Source organism: Sciurus vulgaris, assembly GCF_902686455.1.
Source record: "Sciurus vulgaris genome assembly, chromosome: 7".
Classification (NCBI taxonomy): Eukaryota; Metazoa; Chordata; class Mammalia; order Rodentia; family Sciuridae; genus Sciurus; species Sciurus vulgaris.
The window spans coordinates 48607769-48634193 of record NC_136467.1 but is presented as its reverse complement, the minus strand read 5'-3'; the positions used below and the strand labels follow the sequence as shown (position 1 = coordinate 48634193).

General features: G+C 38.9%; 1 protein-coding gene across 1 annotated transcript; it reads left to right on the top strand.

Annotated features, from left to right (window-relative positions):
• The first annotated feature begins 18097 nt into the window (after window positions 1–18097).
• Window positions 18098–22862, top strand: CALHM6 (calcium homeostasis modulator family member 6). The gene is made up of 2 exons (XM_079148640.1): window positions 18098–18799; window positions 19555–22862. The coding sequence occupies exons 1-2, from the start codon at window positions 18272–18274 to the stop codon at window positions 19975–19977; spliced, it is 951 nt and encodes a 316-aa protein (XP_079004766.1). The 5' UTR covers window positions 18098–18271; the 3' UTR covers window positions 19978–22862.
• Window positions 22863–26425: the final 3563 nt, after the last annotated feature.

The window sequence follows — 26425 nt, the reverse complement described above, 5'->3', positions numbered from 1 at the left end:
TTGCATGCGAGGTAAATATTTTTTTTCTCCTTTGGTCTGAAAAAAAAGTATTTTCTCTGTTACTTGATTGATCACTTAGCCAACAGAAAATAGCCTAGGTTGGAAATAGCCTTTCCTCAGAACAGCGAGGAGTGGCTCCATGATCTTCTTCTGGTTCCTGGTGTTGCTTTTGAGAAGTCTGTTACAGTGTTTTCTCTTGGACCTAATAATTTTTACCAGGGAAACTCCAGTCTGCTCCCTGGTTAGTTTTGTGGGGAAGCTAAGAGAGGCGGCCACTTCATGGGCCCCAGAGTCAAGTGGAATAAGGGGACTACAGGTCTCACAGTTGGGTGGGGCGACCTCATCCTCTGCTTAAGTACAGCCCTTGCACCCTCAGCTGTGCTCATCTTTAAGTCCTGAATCCCTCTTCCCAGTCTCTTCAGAGAGTCAAAGCCTCATCTTCTGCCTTGACTGTTATGCTTTGCCTGTCATGATTCTGTTTTCCACTCATGTGCATCCCCACTTTCAGAGGTACCTGCTGCCAATGTCTGAGCCTCCTTTTGGTTCTACTCAGTGGCTTCTTTCTGACAACTCCCACCCCATTCTCTCGTTGGCTTGGACTTTATTTTCCCTTTGAGTTACCAGTCATCCATCTGCTCTCAGCTTGCACAGGATTGTTCTGTTCTCTGCTCATTCATTCCTGAAATACTTTTTGAGCACCCACTAAGTGCTAAGTACTGCCTGGCATTTAGAATACTGCATCAGAAAATAAAGCAAAGATCTCTGCCTTCTCGGTGCTTATAATTTAGGGATGGGTCTGACAAACTGGAATAATTTATGAGTTAATAGTATAATTCATTAGAGAAAGAGGTGCAATGGGTGGGAGAAGGCACCGTAAAAAGACTGGGAACAGTAACCTGTTTTAACCAGGATGATCAGGTTAGGCTTTTTAACACAGCTATTCCTCTACTCTGTCATTTTAAAAATCCACTTACTACCGGTTTAGTGGGATTTAGGAAGGAACCAGTAAAGTCATACATCGAATCAAATTTGTTTAACCAAAAACCCCACGTCACTTGAGTTGACAGATAACAAAAAATGACAACACATGCCAAATTCTGTTTTAAGAAACAAAAATAGGTAGAGAACAACAATGAAAAAATAAAGGCTGGCCCTCATGAGATTTTTGTTCTAGTTTAGGTGGGTTTAGAACCAAAATGACAAAAATACAAGATTTCGAGTGGCAATAACCGATGGAGAACAGAGCAAGAGGGGTATAAGGTGATGGCAAGCTGGTATTGTTCTATAAAAAGTGATTTCAGGTGTGATTACATATGGGAAGACTCTTGAAGGACATGAAAGTGTGAACCACAAGGACATGGAGAAGAACATTTCAGAGGAAGAGCAGTTTCTAATGTCCTGAGGTCAATATGTTTGGTGTGTTTCAGGACTAGAGACCAGTGTAACTGGAGCAGAGTGGGTAAAGGGAAAATTATGGGAACAAAATCTGATAACATGTGCTCATAGATTGTAGCAAAGACTTGTGTTATGAGGAGGAAGTCAACTGGAAGGATGGGATTGCTGTGAAGTAAGATGATGGCGACAGAAGAAACAGGGAAGGGGTGGGAACTTGTTTAATGAAGTTAAATTTGTGCCTTTTTAAAGGTTAAATGGAAATTCACTAGCTGTTGAAGAGGAAAAATTCATGCTAGATAAGTGGAATAGTATGAAAAAAATGGAAATATGAGAAAGCAAGTCTGGTTTAGGAATTAATCCAGATTAGTATTGTTGGCCACAGAGCATGTAATGGGGAGTGGTTGGAGATGAGACTAGAAAGGAAAGCACAGAAGATACTGTGCAGGTCTTCATAGGAAGGAATTTGGACTTGATTATATAATGAATGCTCTCAGCCGTTTTTATGCCTCAGCCTTACTGAGGGATGCAACATACACCCATTACTGAGAGAGCACAGGGCAGTTTTTATGACAAGAGAAATGTCTATGGTGGATGGAAGGGGCGTGGGTGAGGGGATATGATGATGTTTTGATCCTTGAGGTGGTTCTGATATGTGTTAGTTTGTTTTCTGCTGCTATAACAGAATACCACAGGCTGAGAACATTTATAAAGAATATAATTTTTTTTGGCTTACAATTCTAAAGCCTGGAAAGCCCAAGATCAAGGGGCCACATCTGATGAGGACCTTCTTCCTGCATCATAACATGACAGAAGGCATCACATGGTGAGAAAGAGAGGCGAGAGAGAGAGCCTGTCAAATTCTCCCTTAGATAACTAACCCACTTACAAAACAATGAGTCTCAGGATCTTAGAACCTCTTAAAGTGACCACCTTTTAATACCATTATAGTGGCAATGAATCAACATGAGTTTTGGAAGGGACATTAGAACCATAGCACCCCATATTCCATATGTACACTATAAGGGAGAATTTCCCTCTAATTGGAAATCCCTGTAAGCAGTGGAGAGCCATGAAGGATTTTCTCTTCAAGTAATTTGCATTATAGAAAGACAAGTTAGTTTAGCTTCAGGGCAGTGGATGAACCCAGTGGGGAAGAGGATAGGAGGCTACAGTATTCCATAGTCTAAGCAGGAGATACATAGTTCTTCAACCAGGTCTGGAGAGGAAATACTTAGGGCCCAGCTCACAGGCAGAATGTGTGATCAAAGGGATGTGTGTTTTGTAGAAGTACTGATCAGAAAGGATGAATCAAGGGTGTCTGATGATGCATATGTCTCAGTTCTACTTATTGTAGAAGAGTGTGGTTGCCTGCATGGCCCTGCCCTAATCACCCTGGAGATTCCTTAATAAGCCTATGAATACCTTCTAAATCAGAAAAGTCACAGTGCTGCCTCTGTGTATCTTTAGAAACCAGTTTGTGGGAAGTCTTTGTCATGGAATGTTCATGTGATTTCAGTGGTGAGTCCCTGTGGAAACACTAATGATTTGGAATGGGCTCCTGAGGCTTTGGTTTAAGGTAGAATTTCTTAAGGCTAGAGCTTCTAAAAACATTCCAGTCTACCCAGCACATTCCAAATTAAACAATGAGAGATGTTTTTAGTATATATTTAGGAATTATTTCCTGAACAAAAGAGTTTTCAATGGTTTAGATATCTTCCTTTTCTTCTCAACAAATGGAAATAGCAACATACTAGAAATACATTTTTGTGTGAAGGGATTATGAGTTGTCCCTACTTTTTAACTTTCAGTCTGTTGCTCACCACTTTTTGTTCACAGAGGCCTGAAATATAATAAAAGAGATTCCATGTATTGCCTTTCCATGCAGATAATCTTGATTTTTTAACTCCTTCACCCCATTCTCTAAGGAATTTGTTTTAATGACAGAAGAATGAATCCACGTCATTTATTAGAGTCCTGAGGAGAAATCATGGGGCACTAAATATATATTGTAATCTGTGTTTGATACCAAAAAAAGGAAAGATTATTTTGAAAGATGAAGTTACAGAATTTTTATCACCGTTGAAATATCAATTGCAAAAACAATTTGAAACATTGTTATTACTGAACACTGCTGCTCTTGGGTGGCTCACACTTAACAGACACAGAGGTCATAAAAATAGCTGCTCTGTTCATCTTCCCCACTAGACTACACTCCTTTAGGGAAGGGGCTCATTTATATACAGGGTTCTTACACAGGGCCTGCTGTATATAGTACTTGGTATTCAAAAAATGCATACTGAATTGACTGAATGAATGAATGGAATACAGAAGACTAGTCCTAGAAGACTTTAACATGGAACTTGCTATAGACTTGAAAGAATGAACATTTTTTTTAAGCAGTTTTAAAGAGTGAACATTTTTTAAGCTGTAAGCTGTTCTGAAGAATGAACATTTTTTTAAGCTGTTTTATCTCAACTCCCTAAGGTCTCCCGCCTATTGTCTTAACTCCCTAAGGTCACCCTCCCGGTTATCTTAACTCCCTGAGGTCACCCTCCCAGTGATGGGAGCAAAAGCCCCTAAAGCTGTTCCAGGAAATAGCCCCAAACAGAGAGTAAAAGAGTAAATTGAGCCAGATAGCTAGATAGTGCTCAAACAGTAGGATTACCAGAAACTATTGACCAGAATCTACGCCCTGTTGTAAAACATTGTAAAACATGTTGTATGTTATCAGACAACTCAGACCCCCTTTGGAATTTCCCGGCAGCTTTGTTCCCCCATTTTTCTTTTTTTTTTTTTTTCCTTTTTCTCCCTTTCATGTGCGACCCCTCCCGATGTGTGGTTTTCTGCCTTTATAAACTTGTAAGATTTTCTGCTAGGGACTCGACCCTTGCACTCCTGCGTGAGTCACGAGTCGGGTCCCAGCGCGCTGGAATAAACACTTCTTGCGGTTTGCATCAAGTGACGCCTCCTGTGGTTGATTGGGGTTGCCGTCGGTCCGAGGGATAGAGTCGGGGTCTCCTTTTTGGAGGTCCTTCAGACTGAATGTTTGTGTCCCCCGCAATTCACATGTTGAAACCTAATCCCTCGTGTGATGGTATTAGGAGAAGGGGCCTCTGGAAGGTAATTAGGTCATGAGGGTGGGGCCCTCATGAGTGGGATTAGCAGCCTTATAAAAGAGACCCCAGAGAGATCCCTTGTCTCTTCTGACATGTGAGGTTACATTGAATGCAAGCCACCTGTAAACCAGGAAACTGGCCCTAATCTGCCAGCAACTTGATTCTAGACTTCCTGGCCCCCAGTACTGTGAGAAGTAAGTTTCTGTTTTGTGAGTCACCCAGTCTGTCATATTTTTGTTATGGCAGACTGAGCAAGCTAAGAGCTCTAGCTCTCGTAATGATCTAGCCTCATTAACCTCCCACATAGTTTGAACCTTGGTCCTGAGAGATTCTCCAAATAGAACCTGGAGCCTTTTCAACATTATCACCTCCCAGCTATGTGGAAGCCCTAAGTTCCATCTCCAGGAAAGGGTATCTTGAAAGACAGATGTTAACAAGATACATAAAAGCAGCTGCCATGAGGCTGTTGTACATAGGCTGGTCCCAAGTGGGAAAGAGCCCAGATGCCAAAGCACAACTTAAAATAACATACTGTCTGCGTGGGATGTTGTAAACCACTAGTAATCAACAGGCTGTTTCTAAGCTTCAGCAACTGCCTGAGAGAGTGCCTTTTGAGTTCACAATATTGTGCAACCCAGAAAGCACCCTGGCACCTCAGACTTCCTAGAGAACATAGGACAATGCAGTGTGGGTGTGGGGAATGTGGGCGGGCTGCATGTTGGGGAGGCTTGGTTATTCAGCTGGCCTTTCAGCCACACCTGCACATGGATTGGCACATCGGGACATCTGATTTCCCGAAAAAAACTCAGGCAAGGAGAGTGTCTCATATAAGTTACTGCATGTTTTTTCTGCTTTCTAAATGGGGTTTCTTGTTGTGCTATGAATATTATAAGAGCCTTATAGATGATGACAGGAACTTTGTGAACTCACTACCAAGAAGTCATTTCTTAAAAACAAATGAACACACAAATGCATATAAATATATATGTGCGTGTGTATATGTATATACACACATATATATGTTTTTTTGGATGCCAGAGGAAGAAGTAGGGAATGAAAGAAAGAGTATTTGATAATTCTTTAAATTAAGCTTTTTTTTTTTTTCCTTAATGGCATATAAAGAACCCATGCACTAGGCTTATTTTGCACAATGTTCTTAAACTTATGAAAGCATTGCCCAGTTCATGTTACATCATTCCTACAAAAGGGGACACTGGATGGCAGTGATTGTAATAACCATCTTACTGAGGCCTAGTAGAATTCAAAGAAAGTCCACAGCTACACACTGTAAGGCATATACTAGGAAGCTAAGCTCAGAGAGATTAAGAAAATGACCAGAGACACAGCCATCAATTATTATGGGCTATTGTATAAAAATCAAAACTAAAAAAAAAAGTTCTTATACTTCATGCTTAAATTTTAGTTATTTGGAGTGTTCAAAATGCCAAATTATAATCATTTAAAATATTGAGTTAGAAGCACAGTTATATCAAAAACTCTTTTATCATTGCAATTTTTACCCTTAATCGTATGAAACAAAATAACAAGCAAATATTTATTGTCAAAGTAAGTTATCCTTATTAAAGATAGGCTAAAGGACATCTTCGTAGTTATGAATTACCATAACTATTTGCCATAGTTTAGGATTCTGCTACACAGACTTCAGAGAGCATATGATAACATCAGGGCAAAAATCAGACTTCTGCTTTTTGTTTCTAGTTTCATCTTGTACCCAAACTGCAAGCTCCTTTGACCTTCATAAACAAACAAAAAAACCCAAATTATATAGTAGTCTCTGTCTCCATCTCTTAATTTAGTATTTATTACTCCCCACCTTGCCCTAGTTGTAAATGTCTGGCTTTTCAGGGTCAAAGTGAATGAAGTCATTGTAAAACTATAATGCTTTCCATCAGCTGACTAATACTTTACTTAAAGTAAATCAAGAAGGCAAGATTTGGCTAGAGATTAACAGAAGGTATGAAGATAAAAAAGAGGCTAAGAAATAGTTCCCAGTCAATAGATCATGCAGACAGCCAATTGTTTTATTGTTTTTAAAAACAGCACTTTGAGAAAGGAAAATGGAAAGGCAGCTTTGTTTGCTTTTATTTTTTCCTGTTTTTGTCAGATTAAAATGTTCTTTATTACCTTTGATTGAATTTTGTCACTTTTTGGTCAAGATTTCAAAACTTGTTTTTAGAGGTAATGTCTGTTTCTTGTTTTTTATAAAATATTCTAACCAACACACAATACTTGGACATTTTTATGCAGTCCTCTCTGATATTTCAGTACATGTATACAACGTATAATAATCAAATCAGAATAATTTGCATTTCTATCACATCAAACATTTATCATTTCTTTGTGGTGGGAACATTCAAAATCCTCTTTTCTAAACTTTTTTGAAATATATAGAAAAACCTCATTAACTATAGTCACCTATTGTGCTATAGAATATGAGAACTTATTCTTCCTCTCTAGCTATATTTTGGTACCTGTTATACATCCTATCTCTTTCTCCCTTTGCTGCCAGATTGTTGTTTACCTGTATGAAATCAACTTCCTGAGCTTCTACCTACAAATGACAATGTGCAAATTGGTCTCTGTACTGGCCTACTTCATTTACTGTAATGTCCTCCTATCTTATCCAAGTTTCCAGAAACCACAAAATGCATTCTTTTTTTAAAATTATTTTTTAAGTTCTTTTTTTTAGTTATACATGACAGTAGAATCCATTTTGATATAAATAATTATACACATGGAATGAATCTTACTCTAACTTAGAACCCTATTCTTGTGGATGTCTGTGATGGTAAGATTCACTGTGGTATGTTCATATATGTACACAGGAAAATTTATTCATTTTTAAATGACTGGATAATTGTTTCTTTCCTTTAATGAACTAGAATTGTGTATTATAGAATGTTAGAGTTGAGGGGACCCTGAAGATGATCTAGTCTAGCCTATTCATTTTACAGTAACCCTAGGCAGGTTGCAGGTTACACATAACCAAATGTAATTTGGTTATGCATGTGTATAACCAAAATTCACATTGCCTACCTGATTTTTCCAGTGTTTGTTGGCTCAACCCTAGGTCAGGGAATATAGAAAACAGGGACTAAAACCAGTAATAGAATGTCATTGGTCATCAATCTGACTGTTGGATTGTTTTAGCCCCAAATAATTTCAAATAAATTATAGACTTAAATACTTAAATCTCAGTGATTTATTTCATTGAATTGGAAAGAATAATATTTTGCTTACTAAGCATCTGATTCTTTCTCTAGTTCCCGATAAGATGACCAAGTCAAATATTAAGGCCCCCGAAGTATAACCTATTATAAAACAGTGAATCAGCGCCCTCTAGCACATTTCTGCATCTCCACTTAAAAAAAAAAAACTAAAAACTAAAATGTTCTTAGTATCGTAGGGAGCTCTTTATACTGTTTTTTTTTTTTTTTTTTTTTTTTTTTTTTTTTTTAAACAGTGCTGGGAATTGAACCCAGGGCCTTAAATATACTAGGCAAGTGCTATACCACTGAGCTACATTCCCAGTTCTTTTTATTTTATTTTAAGATAGGGGTCTCACTAAATTGCCCAAACTGACCTTGAACTTGTGAGCCTTCTGTAACAGCCTCCAAAGTAACTGGAATTACAGGCATGTGGCACCACCCCAGACTCTTATTTTAATTCGCACAAAGATTGTATAACAAAGGTTAAGATAACCCTAAGTAAATACAATAAGTAATAACCCTAAGTATTATACAATGTAGTGAGGGCTACTTCAGGTGTAAGGAGAGAACTTCAGGCGGAGAAAAGATGACCCCACGGAAGGCAAGGTGGTAAATGAGAAGAGGTCCTGATCTCTGGGAGCGCCCAGTCTCCTAGAGATAGAACCCTGGGAAGAATCATTGCAATGGGCACATTAACAACTACTGCACCATCATTTATTTTAAAATGGCATGAAGGCAAAGAAACATAATTGCTAGTTCTGATTGGGTTTTTGAGGCTAATTCAATAAAGAGATGACATAGGGGTGATAATTAAAATAAGATAGGTTTCCAGGTAAAGGACAGAACACAGTAATGTCATTCAAGGTAGCAAAGGAAGCAAGCGAGAAGGTATGATGTTGAGAAAGAAGAAGAAATGTAAGGGGAGCCATGGTGCTAGAAGCAGGGGGACACAGGATGGAGTGGGGCAGAGGTGTTTGAAGAAAGAGCTTCTTCCCTGCCAAGGTAGGGATATGGCACTTGTTCTCCTGACAACAGGGAGCACAGGGGTTTTCAACTAGAAAATAATGTAATTGGATTACTTTCTTTTTCCTGCCTCATAAACTGAGAAATAATCCAAAGTCAGAAAACAGTGTACTAAGATACACTGTATAAAGCCTAAATATAAAGCAAACACCTCTGTAACCCTCACACTGGCATGGAAATATTACATTCCCCTTACTCCTCTCCACCTTCCCTACAGTAATAATTTCATTCAAACCCCAAAGCTGATAACTGTCCTGATTCTTAATCACTTTGTTTTTCTTTATCACTTCTTCATACATCCTCAAAATATAGTTTAATTTGGACTATTTCTGAACTATTTATAAGTGAAATCACAACAAACATTCTCTGTTTGATTTTTTTTTTTTTTGTGGGGGGGGTGGTGCTGGGGATCGAACCCAGGGCCTTGTGCTTACAAGGCAAGCACTCTACTCTGTGTTTGATTTTTATTTCTTGACATTATATTTTAAAGATTCATCCTTGCAGCTGATTGTTGCTATAGTAATTTTAATTTATTTACCTTCCTGTATAACATTCTCTTTCTTGACTATTTTGCAGCCTAACTTGTAGGCTGTTGTTAGATATCTGTTCTTGCATTTCTTTACCAGTTCTTATGTTTTACCAGTCTTTTTTTTTTTTTACCATTTTTTCCAGATATTATGAATAATACTGCTACAAACTTTTGTACTCTGTATCTCGTTGACACGGACCCTAGAGTATACTCAGACTCCCTTTTATAAAGAGACTTTTATCATTTTAGCGCACTTTAAAGTTCATGGCAAAATTCAGAGGAAGGTACAGAATTTGCCCCTGTGTTCCCTGTGCCCTACATGCACAGCCTCCTTTATAGCAACATCCCCACCAGATTAGTACATTTGTTACAATCGATGGACCCACATTGACATGGGTTTTTATAAATGTATAATGATAGGCATCTGCCATTGTAATATATCTAGAATCTTCCTTCACACTCTACCACTGAACTACACCTGCACTCCCTATCATCCAGACCAGTTTCACTGCCTTAAAGTTTTTTCTGTGCTGTACCTATTCATTCTTCCTTCCCTCTTTAGCAATCACCATTTACCATCCCCAGAGCTTTCCAGAATGTCATATAGTTGGAATCATATAGTATGTAGTCATTTCAGATTGGTTTCTTTGACTTAGTAATATGCATATAATTTGTATTTCCATGTATGAATACATGTATTCTCATGTATTTCCATGGCTGGAGAGAACATTTCTTTTTAGAGTTGAATAATATTCCATTGTCTAGATGTAGTACACACCTATTTATCTTTTACTTGCTGAGGAATATCTCATCTGCTTCCAAGTTCCAGCAGGAATGAATAAAGCTACTGTAAACATCCATATGCAATTTTCATGTGAATATAAGTTTTTGACTATTTTGAGTAGGTACTAAAGAGTGAGATTACTGAGTCATAAGGTAAGAGTGTTTTAGTTTTGTAAGAATTACCAAACTGTCTTCCAAAGTGACTACTTTGCATTTCCAACAGCACTGACTTATCTGAGTTTCTAAAAAAGTTAATTCTGATAGGACTGTATGGCATAAACTTCAGTGGGGTGAGGTAATTAGGACTTGGTCCACTTGTGGAGAGGAGAGATCCAAACTGAGGGGCAGTCCTGGAGCAGAGTTACATTTCAGAGAAATGGAGTGCCTGCCACCAGTGACCCTGAGTTTCCTAACTTAACAGACTAATATCTTTAACCTACCTTAAGATTACGGAGAAAAAAATTAGTATTAGGGTAAAATGAGTTTGCTTTTGAGTTTGAAGTGGTTGATGGACCTCTAATTGAATATATCCACCAGTCAATCTTTAGCTGCACCTAAAAGCATCCATGTACAACTTAGGAAGGGGATGACTAGAGATGAAGATTTGAGAATGTTAACATCCAGTTGGTTGTCAAAGCCATGGGAAAGGAATAACCATAAATTGCCAACACCTTTTGAACATTTACTGTGTGCCTGGCACTATTATGAGAATGTTACATCTATCAACTTGTTTAGTCTTACCAACAAGCCAGTGAGGCAGATATTATTTTCATTTTACAGATGAGAGAATTGAGGCACAGAGAGATAATTCACTTGCCCAAGTTCACATGTCTAGTTAGTGGTGCAGCCAAGAGGAGATCATTCAGGGAGTGTATTTGGAAAGGACTAAATTGTTGTGAGTAGTAATATTAATGATTGGAAGGAAGTGGGACAACCTGGAAAGGAGAATGGATGAGTAGTCACAGAGTTACAAGGAGAGCCACAAGTGTCAAATTTGGATTAACTTAATAAGGTAAGTACTGCAGGTGCCTGGGACTCTGGCAGAAGTCAGGTAGAGTGCCAAAGTAAAGTCACAAGAGTAAAGCTCTGGGTCTATCTGTGAACAAAACTTACTCAGTCTTGGTTCCATGCTTTCAAGAAAGGAAGTGAAACCTCTTAAGGAATCCAAAAATAAAATATGGGAAAATAGTTATTGCTCTTTGGTTGCTTCCTACAGCTAAAATAAAAATAAATATCCCTCCGTTAAGTAATTCAATTATGTGTGGGTTTGGGAAGATGGAGAAATAGGGGAGGTGGTGGGGAAGACAACTGTGCTAAGTCAACCAGACAGAAGCAGCTGACTTGGGCAGGAGGAAGTCGTGGGAGATTCCCTGCTCTACCCATGCCTGCAGCTCCACCATACCTCATGTCTAGTTGACTCTGATGAAAGTGGGAGGGAGTGGGTGTCTACAAGGCTCTTCAGCTGCACCTAGAACCTTCCCCACAGCTGTCTTCATCCTGGTGTTGCCCTGACCCACTCTGGATAGGCCGATGGCTGCTTAACACAAGGTTGGCAATTCAAGATGCCTATTGTTCTGAGCTCTGACATGCTCAGACAGGCAAGATAGCTGCAAAAGGGCTCAAGTTCTGAGCTGAATGAAACAGGCATAATGCTAACTGTAGAAAGAGAAGATAAAAATTCAAGTCTTTTTTTCACTCATTCACTTATTCAATCATGCAATTGTTTCACTCACTCATTTCTACAAATATTCATTAAACATTTATAATATCCTAGGTGCTATGATAGGACCTAAGTAGACAAAAGTCAGGAATGATTCTTGCCCTCATGGAACTTTAAATTTAAACGGGAAGATAAACAAAAAGTAGGAAGTAGTAGGCAGGAAATAAAAGATTATAAAACAGTCGCATGTATAAGGAAACAAATACATGGCAGAGAAGTTCAAGGTGAGGAGCGGTGAAGAAAGACTGGTCCTGGAACATGTACTGGAGACTCCCGTGCTCACCCCATCCAGTACCCTTTGCAGTTAAGGCATAAGAAAGAACAGTACTTTCTCACAGGTTGCTGGAGTCTTGGGGCTAGTTCTGACCAGAAAATGGTATTTGAAGCAGTGTGCTTCCATAATAAGGGTGAGGAATTTGGCAACCAGTGGTTGACAGCATGGAAATTGATAATGAAAGCTAGATAGATGAAACTTATTCTTGTGTGATGTTTAGTAAAACTACCTTCTGTATGAAATTGAAAAACATGATGTAGGTAAAGAAAATGTGACTCTAGGGGAAAAAGGAACACAATGTCTCTAGTGTGTGTTTCTAGTGTATGCTATCTATGGGCTATGTTCTGATAAGGATTTATAAGCTCAAAAAGAATTAGCTGACTTATAAACATAAATGAAAAAGAGAAATTTAAGAAATTTGGGCCTTGCAAAATTGGAAATTCAGACAGGACTTAAGGCTCCAAACACTTAGAAATTGATAAAGCCTTGAAAGACAAAGTCCATTAAAATAAAACCGTGGAGAGATCAAATTAACAGTGTGGCTTCTGCATTTACTGGTAATGCCTCTACATAAGACTGTTAGGACAGATAACGTTAAGGTATTCAATTGGATACATATTCAGGCAAAGATCCAATTAGGATGTAGTTTTTCCACAGAAAATCATTGATTCATGTAGACTCAGGGTACCTGTACAGGCAAAAGATATAGAGATGGTTTTGGGGGAGGGGAGAGAATGGGTCAAAACCACAAAAGAATGTAGTAGATCTGAGAAGCACATTTCCAAAAGGACTATGGAATGTTGGCAAGTGTAGTTCACCAGAATCAAAGGAATTACTAAATTTCCTTACTAAATTTCAGTTGAGATTTAACACCAAAGGAATCATCAGCCCCTAATACCACTCACAGTCTTTGAACATTACAGAAAAAGGACATGGACCAAAAAAAAAAAAAGCTCAAACCAAAAAGGGCAGATACATGTAGCCAAGGAACATAACAGAAGGATATACTTCAGAAAGTGGAAGATTTATAAGCAAGAAACATTTTGTACCCCAAGAGTAGGGATCTTTATGGCTTTTGCTGGGGGGTCATTTCAGAAGAGTATCAGGTTAGTGCCTGCCACTGCCTTCCACTTTTCCCTTTCAGAATGGAATATTTCTCATGGTTGCTCTGGCCTTGATCCTCCACTATGCATTTTCTTCAGGGGATGGAGTAATCTTATCATTAATAGTTCATAGGTCTGTCAACCAAGAGGACCACATAAAGACCTAATGTACAGAATACCACACATAGTGAACTTCCCACTATGACCAGTTTGGATTTTGGTCTTTGCAGAAGGAATTTAGTGGGTCTGTGTGAGGGATGAAGACTGAAACAAAAGATAGATGCTACAACAGACAGTAGTGATCGCTCCACTTTTTCTGGCCAATGGGCAGATTACTTGTCCTTGTCCCCATGAACAAACTGTGCTGAAATATTAATGACTGCCAGGAGACCCACCAGTACTCTTCCTGATGTGACAGTCATGGAGAATGTGACAGTTAATTTTGGTTTTCAGTTTGACTGGATTGAGAAATGTCTAGAAAATTGGTAAAACATACTTCTGGATGTGTCTGAGAGGGTGTTTCTAGAGAAGTTAGGCATGTGAGCCAACAAATTGAGTGGGGAAGACCTGCCTTGAACATGGAGGCACCATCCAATAGGCTGGGGGCCCAAATGAAACCAAAAAGTGGAAGAAGGGGAAATGCTAACTTGCTCAACCCTTCTTCAACTGGTGTATTTTTGCTGCTACTATGATCTGGGGACATCTGACTCCAGAGTCTTCAGACTTTGCACAAGTACTTGCAATAGAATTCTCAGGGTGCTTTTAGGCCTGTGGCCACTGACTAGGGCTACAGGATTGGTCTTTCTTGTTCTGAGGCTTCCAGCTCCATCGAGGGAGGAGCTTCAGGTTTCCCTGGCGTTCTAGTTCGCAGATCCCATTGCGGGGCTATTCAGCCTCTGATCATATAAATCAATATAACAAACTCATACATACTATTAGAATGTATGTTCTATTCTTCCAGAGACCACTGACTAGAGAATAAGAAAGCATTGGGTTGAGATGGAGGTACTATATATTCAAAGTAGCATAAAGAACAGGTGCACTGGAATATGTTTTGGAAGTGTGAAATTAAATGAATTGTATTAAGCTACCAAGATTGGGGCTGGTTATAGCATAGCATAGCCTAACCCATCCAACAGAGAAAAATTCATTGAGATATTTAAACCAAAACTTAATTCATAAAGAGGAACTAACAGAATATCCCAGGAAGAGACTAATTTATGTGAAAAAATGTTGAGTCAAGAGAGACCTCATTGTGTTGATACTGATGTCCTAGAAGTAGAAAGCAGAATAGTGGTTATCAGAGGCAGGAATGGTGAGGGGGAGTGGGGAAACAGAGAGATGTTGGTCAAAAGATATATAATTATAGTTAAGAGGAACATTTAAAAAAAAGAATTGTCCAGCATAGACAAATATATTGAGACAAAAATAGATTAGTATTTGTCAGGGCCCCAGGGGGTTAGGGGAGGATAATAGGTGGGGGAGAGGAGAGAAATGGGAATGACTATTAATTGTCATGGAGTTTCTTTTTTATGTGATAAAAATGTTCTAAAATTTATTATGGTGATAGTTGCATGTGGTGATGGTTTAGTATGCTCAATTTTGTAAACATACTAAAATTATTGGATTATATACTTTAAATGGATGAATTGAATGATTCATGGATTATGTCTCAATAAGGCTAGTTAAGAAAAACCTTAAGATAATAGTATATTCCAGACTTTCAAATACATTGCTTAACATGAACAACATCCACACTTTAAGCATGAAGGAAAAAGGTAGGGATGTAGCTCAGCAACAGAGCACTTGCCTAGCAAGCATGAGGCCCTGAGTTCAATTCCAAGCACCACAAGAAAACAACACACACACACTTAAAAAACAAACAAACAAACAAAGAAAAACATGCAGAAAGATACTCTCTTTATGGTTAGAATCGACATTGTAGTCACACAAGCAGGGGGATATGGTTGTGAGTTCTCAGAGCTACAGAGAATAAGGATTGGGAACCAGCTCCCTAAAAGATAAATGTAAGAACTTTCCAAATCACAGAGTGCTGTCTATTCCCTTTCAAGGGTTTCTCTTAATTTCTTTTCTGAGAAATTGTTTGTGGTTTCTGTCACCATTCCTGACACTGCTAATAATAATGTTGAAAAACAAAGTACCATAAAGGAAATGAAACAAAACCCATAAACATTGGTTTTCCGGTGTGCTTAACATGAGACTCTCCCACTCACTTAAAAGCTAAAGAAAAATAGTGTCAGAATCATATTTTCAAAAGTTCTTTAAACATTATTATTTTAAACATTTAGTCTACTCTCAAAGGGTAATTCTTGAATCCTCCGAACACCATTAGTATGTTAGCCTGTTTTCACTGAGAGTTGAACTTCTGAACAATGTCCTCTTAGCACACAACTAAACCTGAAGGACTGGGCGATCTTTAATAGAACCAGAACTGGAATTATCCACTGATCTGGAGATATTGTGAGTGGGTGGCAGGGAGCTAGAGTCGATGGCAGGTGCTAAGAAAAAATTCAGGCTGACATGCAGAACCTGAACTCTTAACAGTTGAAAAAACCTATATTATGAGTATAGAATGATCATCAGTATCTGAGAGATATGTTATTGGGGAGGCACAGAAATAGGAAATCCAGAAGGTGTTGTTTAGACACAAGCTGACAGGACAGTATGTCAGGATGCAATTCATTCTGTGATGAATTTCTGGAGCAGAATTAAAAATTACATAACTGGTCTATGAAGCCCCTAAACCTGACCTGTTTGCAGCTCTGTCCTCTTGACATGTCCCCTGGCCTCTCACCCTCGATGCCCACACCATGCTGACCTTCCAGACAAAGTTCATTGTATTTCAAGCTCTTTGTCATTCATATTAGATGTCATCTCCTCACAGAGGTTTTCCTTGACACTATGACATTCCCTGAATAATCTTTAGAACTCTCCCTGCCTTTGTGCTATAAGCTCAAGGAGAACAGGGTACCTGTTTGGTTAACAAATGAATTAATTTAGTTGAGGGAAGGGGCTAACAGATAAAAGTTTCTGTAGCTAAACACATATGAAACAAAATCCTTGACTAAAAATAGCAGAAGTTTGTCACCTTAATTAAAATCTTAAATGAAGAAATGACAGATGGTAGGGGTGAGGTGGAGGAAGAGATGGTGTTGAGTGACTTGAGGCTTGCAAGAGTATAAACTACAGTTCTCTGCATAAAGGTTGTGGATACATTGAGATTTGTTCCTGTTGGAGTACATGGGAAGTGTGGAGGAAAGAGAAAACATCTTAGGGGAGTGAGAAGGGGCAAAGAAGTGTCTATCAGTAAGAGGAGAGTTACCTAAGGCACAAGGAAAGGAAGGAAGGGCTTTTGAAAATGGAGGATCACAGAGATAAGTCATAGCAGAAGTGATTTTCCTCAAACATGCAACCTTGCTGCCAGTTTACACAATGTGTGTCAGTACCTGGTCTCATCTCAGAGAACAGGGCCCCAACATTCCTGCAGGAAAATGAAGATCCTGATCTGAAGTTGACTTCTAAATACACAGAAAAAAAAAAAAAAAATAGCTATTTGTCACACCAGGAGTGCTAGGTACTATGCTAGACCTTGATGGGGGTGGTGGGAGGAAGTAGTTAAGAAGGCAAGTAAGAGTAAGTAAAGAATAGTATGTTTCTTGCCCCTTCTTTAACAAATCACTTAGTTCCATAAACTATTTACTTTTTTTTCTGATAGAATCAACAAACCTAATGGATAGATGCCAACAGCAACCGATTCATTGAAAACTGTCCAATTGAATTTTACATCTGAATACACTCCTTGTAGTTAGGGAGACTTAACTAAGAGATACACCTATTCTTTAAAACAGTAGATAGTCAGCAAGTAACTACATGCAATCCTCCATCTGAAACTGAGCATGCATTAGGATTTTTGTTATTGTACAGTTATTTGTTTTCTACTCCCAAAGGTGCAGTTTAAGAGGTAATCCCTCCCATTGAGCATTAATTTAATGACAGACTCTTTATGTAAGGGAATTTAGATATGTTACTCAATTTACTCATTTCAACAATCTTAAGAAGTGGCACTATTATCCTTCTATGACAGATGAGGATGCTGAAGGTTTTAGAGAAGCTAACTTGTTGAACACATAAAGTTACACACAGATCCAATGCACTTGACTTCAGGTCCATGTTCTTTTAAGTAACTCACCTTATTCTGAAGCCAAAGTAAGGCTCAGTGTCACAGAAGTGGTTACAGTTTGTATCAAAGCAAAGCTGCCTTGAGAAAATTGAGGGCAGAGGAAACAACAGGTTAGATGTAGCTGCAGTTTGAATTTTGGGGGGTTCAACTAATGATCTTTGAACAACCAAGTACCCCCTTCAGTACTATCAACTTGGTGGTCTTTGAGTAGATCAATGCAATATATTCAGTCTAATGCCATGGGGGAGATTAGGAGAGAAGAGTCCGTATGAACTAAGGCTATGGTTCTGTTTAGGAGGAGGGTCAGAGCACCATGGAATTACTAGAACTTGACTTTGTTCTGGGCTGTGGTGTGATTTAGTTTATGAAAGAAAAAGTTTGTCTTTAAATGTTACCTGTAAATGATCAGCATTTTTGTAATTGGGAGTTGACTTGGGAACTGGGGTGACTGCAATAGAGGAAATTCTGGTGTTTTTTTCCCTTTCTCTCAAGTGACTGCTCTGAATCAGAAAGGGCAATGAACGTGCCCTTGTTTGCTGTCAGACTGAAGGAAACAAAGAGAACGACCAGCTGAACAGGGTTACACAACAAACCTAATGGATAGATTGGGGGAAAAGCTAAGCAGTGTCTCTCCCTTTGGAAAGGGCTGGGTACTGGGGAGATCAAAGTCAACAGGGGTATATAACTGCGTCTCTTTATCAGCCAGAGTTGGTTTGGTTGAAATAAGAAAGTGAAACCTCAAAAGGCCTGAACAGCCCTCTTCCCTTTTTGAAAGCTGCTTCTCAGCAGAAGTTGGAAAGCCCCAGACTCAATCCACCCAATTCATCTGACAAACACGGCAGCGATGAGACAGAAACTTCTGGGCCTGTCCACGGCTCCCTTGGGTTAGGAGAAGCCATGGAAAAGTTTAAGACAGTGCTGGACCTGCACATCAAGCCCCCCAGCGCTGTGGGTTACGGCCTGGTGACACTGTTGACGGCGAGCGGGGAGCGCATCTTCTCCACTGCGGTGTTCCAGTGCCCGTGTAGCCCCACCTGGAACCTGCCCTACGGCCTGGTCTTCCTCTTGGTGCCGGCGCTCGCGCTCTTCCTCCTGGGCTATGTACTGAGCGCACGCACGTGGCGCCTACTGACCGGCTGCTGCGCTCACCGCGCCCGTGCGAAGTGTAGCTCGGGGCTGCGGGGCACCTTGGTGTTCGCGCAGATCAGCGTGGCCGCGGCGCTCGCACCCCTCACCTGGGTGGCCGTGGCGTTGCTGGGGGGCTCGTTCTATGAGTGCGCGGCCAGTGGGAGCAAGGTCCTGGCGCAGTACCTGTGCAGCGACCGCTACCCCGGCTGCGCGGACCAGCTGCCCCGGGTCCCCTGCAGCAAGGACCAGAAGTCCGATCTCCAGGACCTCCTGAAGGAACTCAAGGCTCAGTCGCAGGTCAGGCGCTGGCGCTGGACGCGGTTGGGAAAAACAGGGGGGCGACGTCCTGGAGGAGAAATCGATGACTTTTCTCCAAATCGGTGACAAAGAGAAGCTGGAGTGGCGCCTGTTTCTAATGAAACCATAGGCGAATATTTAAATAAAACGAATAAAAAGGAGAAAAGGCACTCATATAGTATGAGGCACTGTGAGTGAAAGGTGGAGAGTGAGAGTAGGCACGTCCCCGCTGCGCTGGACCTTTGCCTCTTAATTATTCTTATAGCCCTGCAGGGGTATTATTACCTCCTCCGTAGAGCGAAGAGCGAAAACTAAGAATCTACCTTAAGTTCTCTGTGCAGGAGAAGGCAGCAGAATTATCACAATAAAATAGGTCTGTACAAATAAAATGGGTCTGCCTGACCTAAAGCCACCAGCCAGCTGCCTCGGGCTTATAAAGTTCAGAGGTTCTGTAGAGTCTTCCTTTTGCTAGATTTGTTGGAAATTCACGTTTTGAGTTCTAGGGAGAGTGATCGACATATGGGCTCCTCCTGGGTCCTTGACATGACTTGGACTGTGACTTTCCAAGCAAGCAATTGTACTGAAGAGTTGGGGAAGTTTCCGCCACTCCTTACTCTTAAGGGGTTAAGACTTAAAACTCTTGCTTGTTCACAATCCTAGCTGGTGAGAAGTTTAAACTTTATCTGAGGATATATGAGTTTGGTTTTGTTTTTAAAGAGTGACTAAAAATTGCTATGTTGTTGTGTTTTCTTAAGGTACTGGGCTGGATCCTCATAGCAACTGTTATTATCTTCGTTCTGATTTTTACATCTATTTCACGGTGCCTGTCTCCAGTTAGTTTTCTGCAGCTGAAATTTTGGAAAATTTATTTGGAAAAGGAGCAGGAGATCTTTAAAAGTCAAGCCAAGGAACATGCCACTGAATTGGCAAAAGAGAATATTAAATGTTTCTTTGAGTCCTCCAGTCCAAAAGAATGCAACACCCCAAGCATTAAAGACTGGCAGCAAATTTCAACACTGTATACTTTTAATCCAAAGAACCCGTACTACAGCACCCTGCACAAATATGTAAACAGAAAAGAGAAGAGTAACAGTATCAGATCTTCTGAAGGAGATGTAGTGATTCCTGTTCTGGGCTTTGTAGATTCTTCTGGTATAACCAGCAATTCTGAGTTATGACCTTATAAATGAAAAGAGAAAAAAATTTCTTTTGAGATATTAAATTATTGCTTCATTTAAAAAAATAAAAATTGGTGTTAGTTATGATTGCTTTCCCCCTTTCTAAATTGTGGGGTTTTAGATCTGAAATTGAAATATTAATCTCCTTATTATATTAATTACTAAACAAACAACTGAGGGAAAATGATTCACCCAAAATGACAAACGGGGACTACATTAGAAGTCTTATATACTATCTAGGGTGCTTTTCAAATAAAAGACTCAGATCTTTTACACCACTACTTTCAAATAAAAGACATCAGTAGTGAGACATATGAAACAATTTAACTTCAGACCTTTGTTAGGTTATCTGATGTTAATTTCAAGTTCACTTTCTTGTAACAGCAGCTCATTAGGAACCTAAAAATTATGGTATTCTAATCTGCTTGTACATATGGAGAGTGGTGGCTTGGATCATGGTCTTTGACTGGCTTGGAGCTGTGGCTGCATTTTGCTCTGGGAGCTTTCTGTTTAAAGGTACAGGACAAGATTGCCCAATTTCTATGGCGATGCCCTGCCTGAGGAAGTTCTGTGCAAAGGCACAGAATTATATCAGTCTTGACCTTGAGCTCAGACACCATCTGCCAGGGATAGCGAATTCTGAGCATAACAAGATAATTATAATTGCTTGCAAGTGCTATGACATTCAAGCCTGCCTGCTTTGCAGAAACTTTCCCACAGAAAATCATTTGATGATAAAACATATATAATAAACATGCTGTGCTAGGTCTGAGTCACTGTTCCTCCATCAGAGGTCGGTGTCCTACCTGGTCCCAGCTTTCTCTTTGTAAATGTTTGTGTGTCTTTCTTAATCCCTCATCCTCCCTTGCCGGTCTCTAGGGTTTAGCCATGCAGGTTGCAGCATACCATAGTGGATAGCATACTGGACTCCTAACCAAATCTGCTATGGTATTTCAACCATTATAGCATTTTATGGCTCAAATATGGTTACTATAAAAAATTAATGATGAAAGGGAAAAATTTTTAGAAACATAAATTTTGAAAAATATTTTTGGATAACTGCAGGCAATAACCATTGCTTTTAGTTTGTAAGATCAGAAGAAACATTCCAAGCTATTTGTTATGGTAAATTTCAAGCATGTACAACAGCAGGGCAGGGTGGCACATACCTATAATCCCAGTGACTCCAAAGGCTGAGGTAGGAGGATCGTGAGTTCAAAGTTAGCCTCTGCAAAAGCAAGGCACTAAGCAACTCAGTGAGAACCTGTCTCTAAATAAAATACAAAATAGGGTTGGGGATATGGTTCAGTGGCTGAGTACTCCTGAGTTCCATCCTGGGCACCCCCCCCCCAATAAATAAATAAATAAAATAAAATATGTAGTAGTAGAGAGGGTAGTATTATGAACCTCCATACAATCATTAAAGCAGCTTCAGCAGAGTAGGAAAGGCAAATAGAACCCTTGCCATACAAATAATTACTGAAAAAAAGGAAATTATGATTTGATTCAGAGTAGGGAAGGAGGAACTTGGAGAAAGTTGTAAGAAACTTAAATCTGTAGAGTAGGGAGCAGAGCATTTCAGGCAGAAGAGAAAGGATGTGCAAAGGCTCTGAGTTGTGACAGATCTTAGTACAATTGGAGGCATAAAGGCAACTGGAAAAATAAGGAAGGACAAATGGTACAGAACCTTGAAACCATACTAAAGTATGGGTTTTCATTCTCAGCATTTTAGGGAGATTGGTCTTTTTTTGAGGAGAAAGTATGGCAGAGAAAAGAGGAAGAACTAGGGTGGAGGTGAAGAGACTAAGAGGAGGTCACTGCAGTAGAAATAGGCAGGAGCGAATATGAATTGGATGAGCAGTAATCAAAATGGTAAAAATGAATTTTGTACGTGTACATGACAGGATTGGTTGATGGAATAGGATGTATGGATTTAGTGAGAGCAATGACATCTGTGGTTATTATTGTAAATTCTGTTACTTGGTAATGCCAGGACTTGTCAGGGAAACTTGTCTTCCATTAGCTTGTCATTCCTGTCCATTCCTCAAGTTTATGACTGATTTCTACATTTTAGGAAATGGAATATGGAGACTTTAAACTGTAAGGCAATTGACTACTGGTCATATTTAGCCCTTGCTCTCTTGGCAGACCCCTGTACTGGGTTCTATTTTGCCCTTGTTTGTACAGGGCCATTAAAAGGAACTAGTCAGAAGGGCTGAATATCCTGTTGTTGAGAGTCATGTTTAACAAGAAAGCTGGCAGTGAAACTACGTGATCATTTTTTTTCCACTTCCTAAAAAAATATTTTGAAAAGTCACATCATGCCTACTTTCATTTTTGCTTCTTTTATTTCATTTTCCAGTGTTTTCTATTTTTTTCCATTTATTGGGGATGAAATCCAGAGCCATTTTACTGTTGAACTATATCCCTAGTCCTTTTTATTCTTTATTTTGAGACAGGGTCTTGCATAATTGCTGAGGGTTTCAGAAAATTGCTAGGATGACTTTGAACTTGTGCTCCTCCTGCCTTAACCTCCCAAGCAGTTGGAATTACAGTTGTGTGCATCTGTGCCTGGTTCTAATTTGTGTATGTGTGTGTGTGTGTGTGTGTGTGTGTGTGTGTGTGTATTCTTTCCTTTCATAACTTCTTTGATCTGGTCTAGCATTTATACTTACATCTTGGTAGTACCATATTGTGTCCATTTTGTGGGTATATGTTCCGCTTTGTCTTAACGTTTTTAGAAAGTATTGTGAAAATATATTTAAGATAAAAATATGTTAACATAAAATTATAATAGTAGAAAAATGTGTAAGATTAAAAGTAAAATTAACTCGTTTGTTTGTAATTTTCAATATTCGCTTTCCTGTGGTAGTTACATATTCTGTCTGTGAAAAAAAAAGAAAAAAGATTATACTAAAAATGTTGTTCTGTAACTTTTCACATAGAATATTATTATTCTATGTCAGTATACAGCAATTTGCCTCATTAAAAATTACTGCACAGTATTCTTCAGATTAGTAGGGTATTATCCTTTTTTGTCAACACACAGAATCATAAAATGTATAAAGATAAGCACCAAATTGTCCCAAATTGTCAAATATGGTCACTCCTGGAGTTTAAGATTGGTGCAGGGACTTTTTTTTTAAACCTCAAACACTTGTGATCTTTGGATCTTTTTTTTTTTTTTTTTTTTTTTTGGTTAATGAATAATAAATACCAACTTGCATAATTAGAAAAGATTTAAAAGAGCCCTTACTAGAGGAACTTGTAGTTAACAAGTTTTGCATCTTTCACCTCATTTCATTTTCATGAGTTTATTGGTTATCCATTAAACACATCGCCTGCATTTAGGTATGAGGAATCAAAAGTTAAGAGAGGTTACATTACTAGTGTCAGGTTGTGTGGTCAACAAATGCAAAACCAGAACTAGGGAACTAATCCTGTGGTGCAATGTGGCTACATTATTGTTTTTATTCCTAGGTCAGATTTCTCCCTTCTTTGCACAAGTGTAAGCAGAAGAGATACGGATATTCCCAGCAAACCCTAATACTTTACATTTCATTTTGAAACTTGGCAACTGTTGATAGCTAAGACTGCTTTCAATAAACATAGAGGGACCAAGATACAGTGGGATTATTTCATGGTGGGAACTTGGTCACTGCTGTTTGGCATGACACACCAATCCTCTGGGCCTGGCCTCAAATAGGCCACACCATGGGCTCAAGAAGCATTTCTCCACTTGGAGTATATTTATTTGCTGGCCTACCAAAGAATTCTTCAGAATCATTCCCAGCTGTATGCTGACCTGAAACCTTAATCTTAGGAGAGATTCAGATACAGCATCTGCTGTTAATATTGCTGAAAAATAAACATGTAAGAGATGATTCCACATTTTGCTGGGTGCTGGCATGATCATACAGTCCACAGGGTGTAAAGTTAAGCATGATCTCTTTGCTTCATTCAAAGTCATGGCCAGAAATAGCAATACTCTACGAGCTGATTAAAGATGAAATTCCCAAGGGAAGCATCCCCAAACAGAATTAACCATTCACCCAAATGTCTCTGAGTGAAAACATCTTGGAACTCCTAATTTTGACAATACCTTATCTACCAGAATGTTATCTACCTTGTGGCCTATGGTAAATAACTCTCCCTAAGACAAAAGATGGAGAAGTACTCCATGAGTCAGTACAGCAACCATTGCCTATTTTGTCACTAGCAAACTCCCACATGCTACTTTTATTGCCTATTGTGTGCCAAACCCTAGCCTGCCCTGAAAAGTAAGGCTCTATTTGACCTAATTTTATCTCTTCCTCTTCATTGCCTACCTATGGAATATCTCTTTTGAATTGCAGTGTGAAGACTATGTAATTGATAATATTATATTTTTATTCAATGAAAGAGATCTGAATCAAAAAAAGAATACATGCTGTCAAAATCTTTTGCCACAAGAACCAGAACATGAGGGCTGGGGAGATAGTTCAGTCGGGAGAGTGCTTGCTCTGCAAGCATAAGTCCCTGAGTTTGATCCCCAGCACCACCAAAAAAAAAAAAAAAAAAAAAAAAAAAAAAAGAACATGAAGAAGTTCCAAAGACAGAAAAAGTCTCTAATATCAGACAAATTATTTCAATTTCGAAAATATTGAGATATCAAAACTAGAATGGTGTATGAAACATTTATGTGAAATTTCAAAAACAATTACAATGCAATCGCCACCAAAGGGAAAGAAATAATACATTTCCAGCATCCCCCAAATCCCTGCCCCACGTGTCTGCACAATTCTAGCTCTTTTCACCCAGAAGTGGGAGGTGATCGTTTCTTTACTTTTATTTACTATTTTAGAAACTCTGTGTATTACCAAACTAACATTGGGATGAATTTATTGCTCATTAGGCAGACTATTCATGTTTAGTTTTTGAACTTTATGAGAATGGAATCATCCTCTAAGAATTGTTTTGTGATGTTCATCCATATTATGTCTAGAACAGCATTTTTTTATTTGCCTTGTACTATTTCATTGTGTGGAGATATCACAATTCAATCATTAAGCTATTCCGTTTCTGGCTCTTATCAGCAATGCCAGAGTGAACATTCATGGATCTGTATTCTGGTGTACATGTGTGTTTTTTCAGGATTTGTTCCAAGGAACAGATGGTAGCATAAGAGTATGCACATGTCTCAGTTTGCCAGGTAATGTCCAATGTTTGCCCTAATGGTTTATTAATTTATACTACTATGAGAGTTTCCACTGTTTTTATTTTAACCTCTACAACATTTGGTATTCCCAACTATTCATTTTTTGTCACTCTGATGAATATATAATAAAGCTCTCATAATTTTAATTGGTATTTCCCTAATTATTAAAAGCTTTGGGTATCTTTTCATATATTTACTAATCATTTTGACATTCCTTTTTATGAAATGCCTATTCAAGACTTTGGTTTACTTTTACATTTGAGTTGTATATCTTTTTCCTATTGATTCATCATATTTCATCATTATTTTATTAACTAAACCAACGAGTATTTATTGAGTGCCTACTATGCTCCGTGCATAACCTTGGTACTTGGGATACATCGGTGAACCAATGGCAAAGGCTCTGTCCTGTGGAGCTTACATTCTAGATGGGGGAGAGAGATAGTAAATAGGTAAATAATTGGAGATATAAAGAGAAGAAAAATACTGTGACAAAAAAGAAAACAAAAGTAAAAGGAGAGCACTCAAAAACATTAGAAATGCTGGTGGTAGGATAGCTATTGCCCTTATTGAAAAGTGAGTCAGGATATGAAGGCAGACCATAAGGCCAGAGAGGTAAGGAGGAGGGAGATCATATAAGGCCTTTTTGGGCTACTGTAAGGACTTTGGTTTTTAGTCTGAAAGGAATGAATTACCACCTCACAAATTCCCTACAATGTCTGCTATCTGATGATTGAAACTCTGGGATAATCAACAGAAGACAAGACCATGCTGATAAACAAGTGATTTGGCCCTTTAAAGTAGGGTGACCATAGTTCTGGAGTAGGAAACGACGTCTCCAATCTAGTGGAATATGTTACTGTGGGATTAAAGTCAGATGGGAAGTGTGGGTATTTGTATTTTGTGCATCAGTTTTCTTATGATATCTTTAGTACATTTTTCAGAGTTTGTTTTGCTAGGAGAACATAAGAAAACTGGTTTGACAAAGATATTGACAATGGTGAAAAGTGAACTTGTGTATTCGGTGTTCACATTTCGCTTTTAAAACTCTGCAACCACTTTTCAGGGATTCTCCTTGTGTAGTTTGGGCTCCATTAAACTATGCCTCCATATTCAGAACCCACTCCTTTATACATCCATTTTTAGTCATTCAAGAGACATCCAAATATACATTGAGAATACCTACTATATGGGGTAGTCTTTATAATCCCATGATTAAAAGCTCAGTCACTGGGGCAGAAAACTCAGCAC

Coding starts and splice junctions, on each gene's coding strand:
- CALHM6 (XM_079148640.1), top strand. CDS start 18,272: ATGGAAAAGTTTAAGACAGTGCTGGACCTGCACATCAAGCCCCCCAGC. Junction 18,800..19,554: donor AACTCAAGGCTCAGTCGCAG/GTCAGGCGCTGG, acceptor TGTTTTCTTAAG/GTACTGGGCTGGATCCTCAT.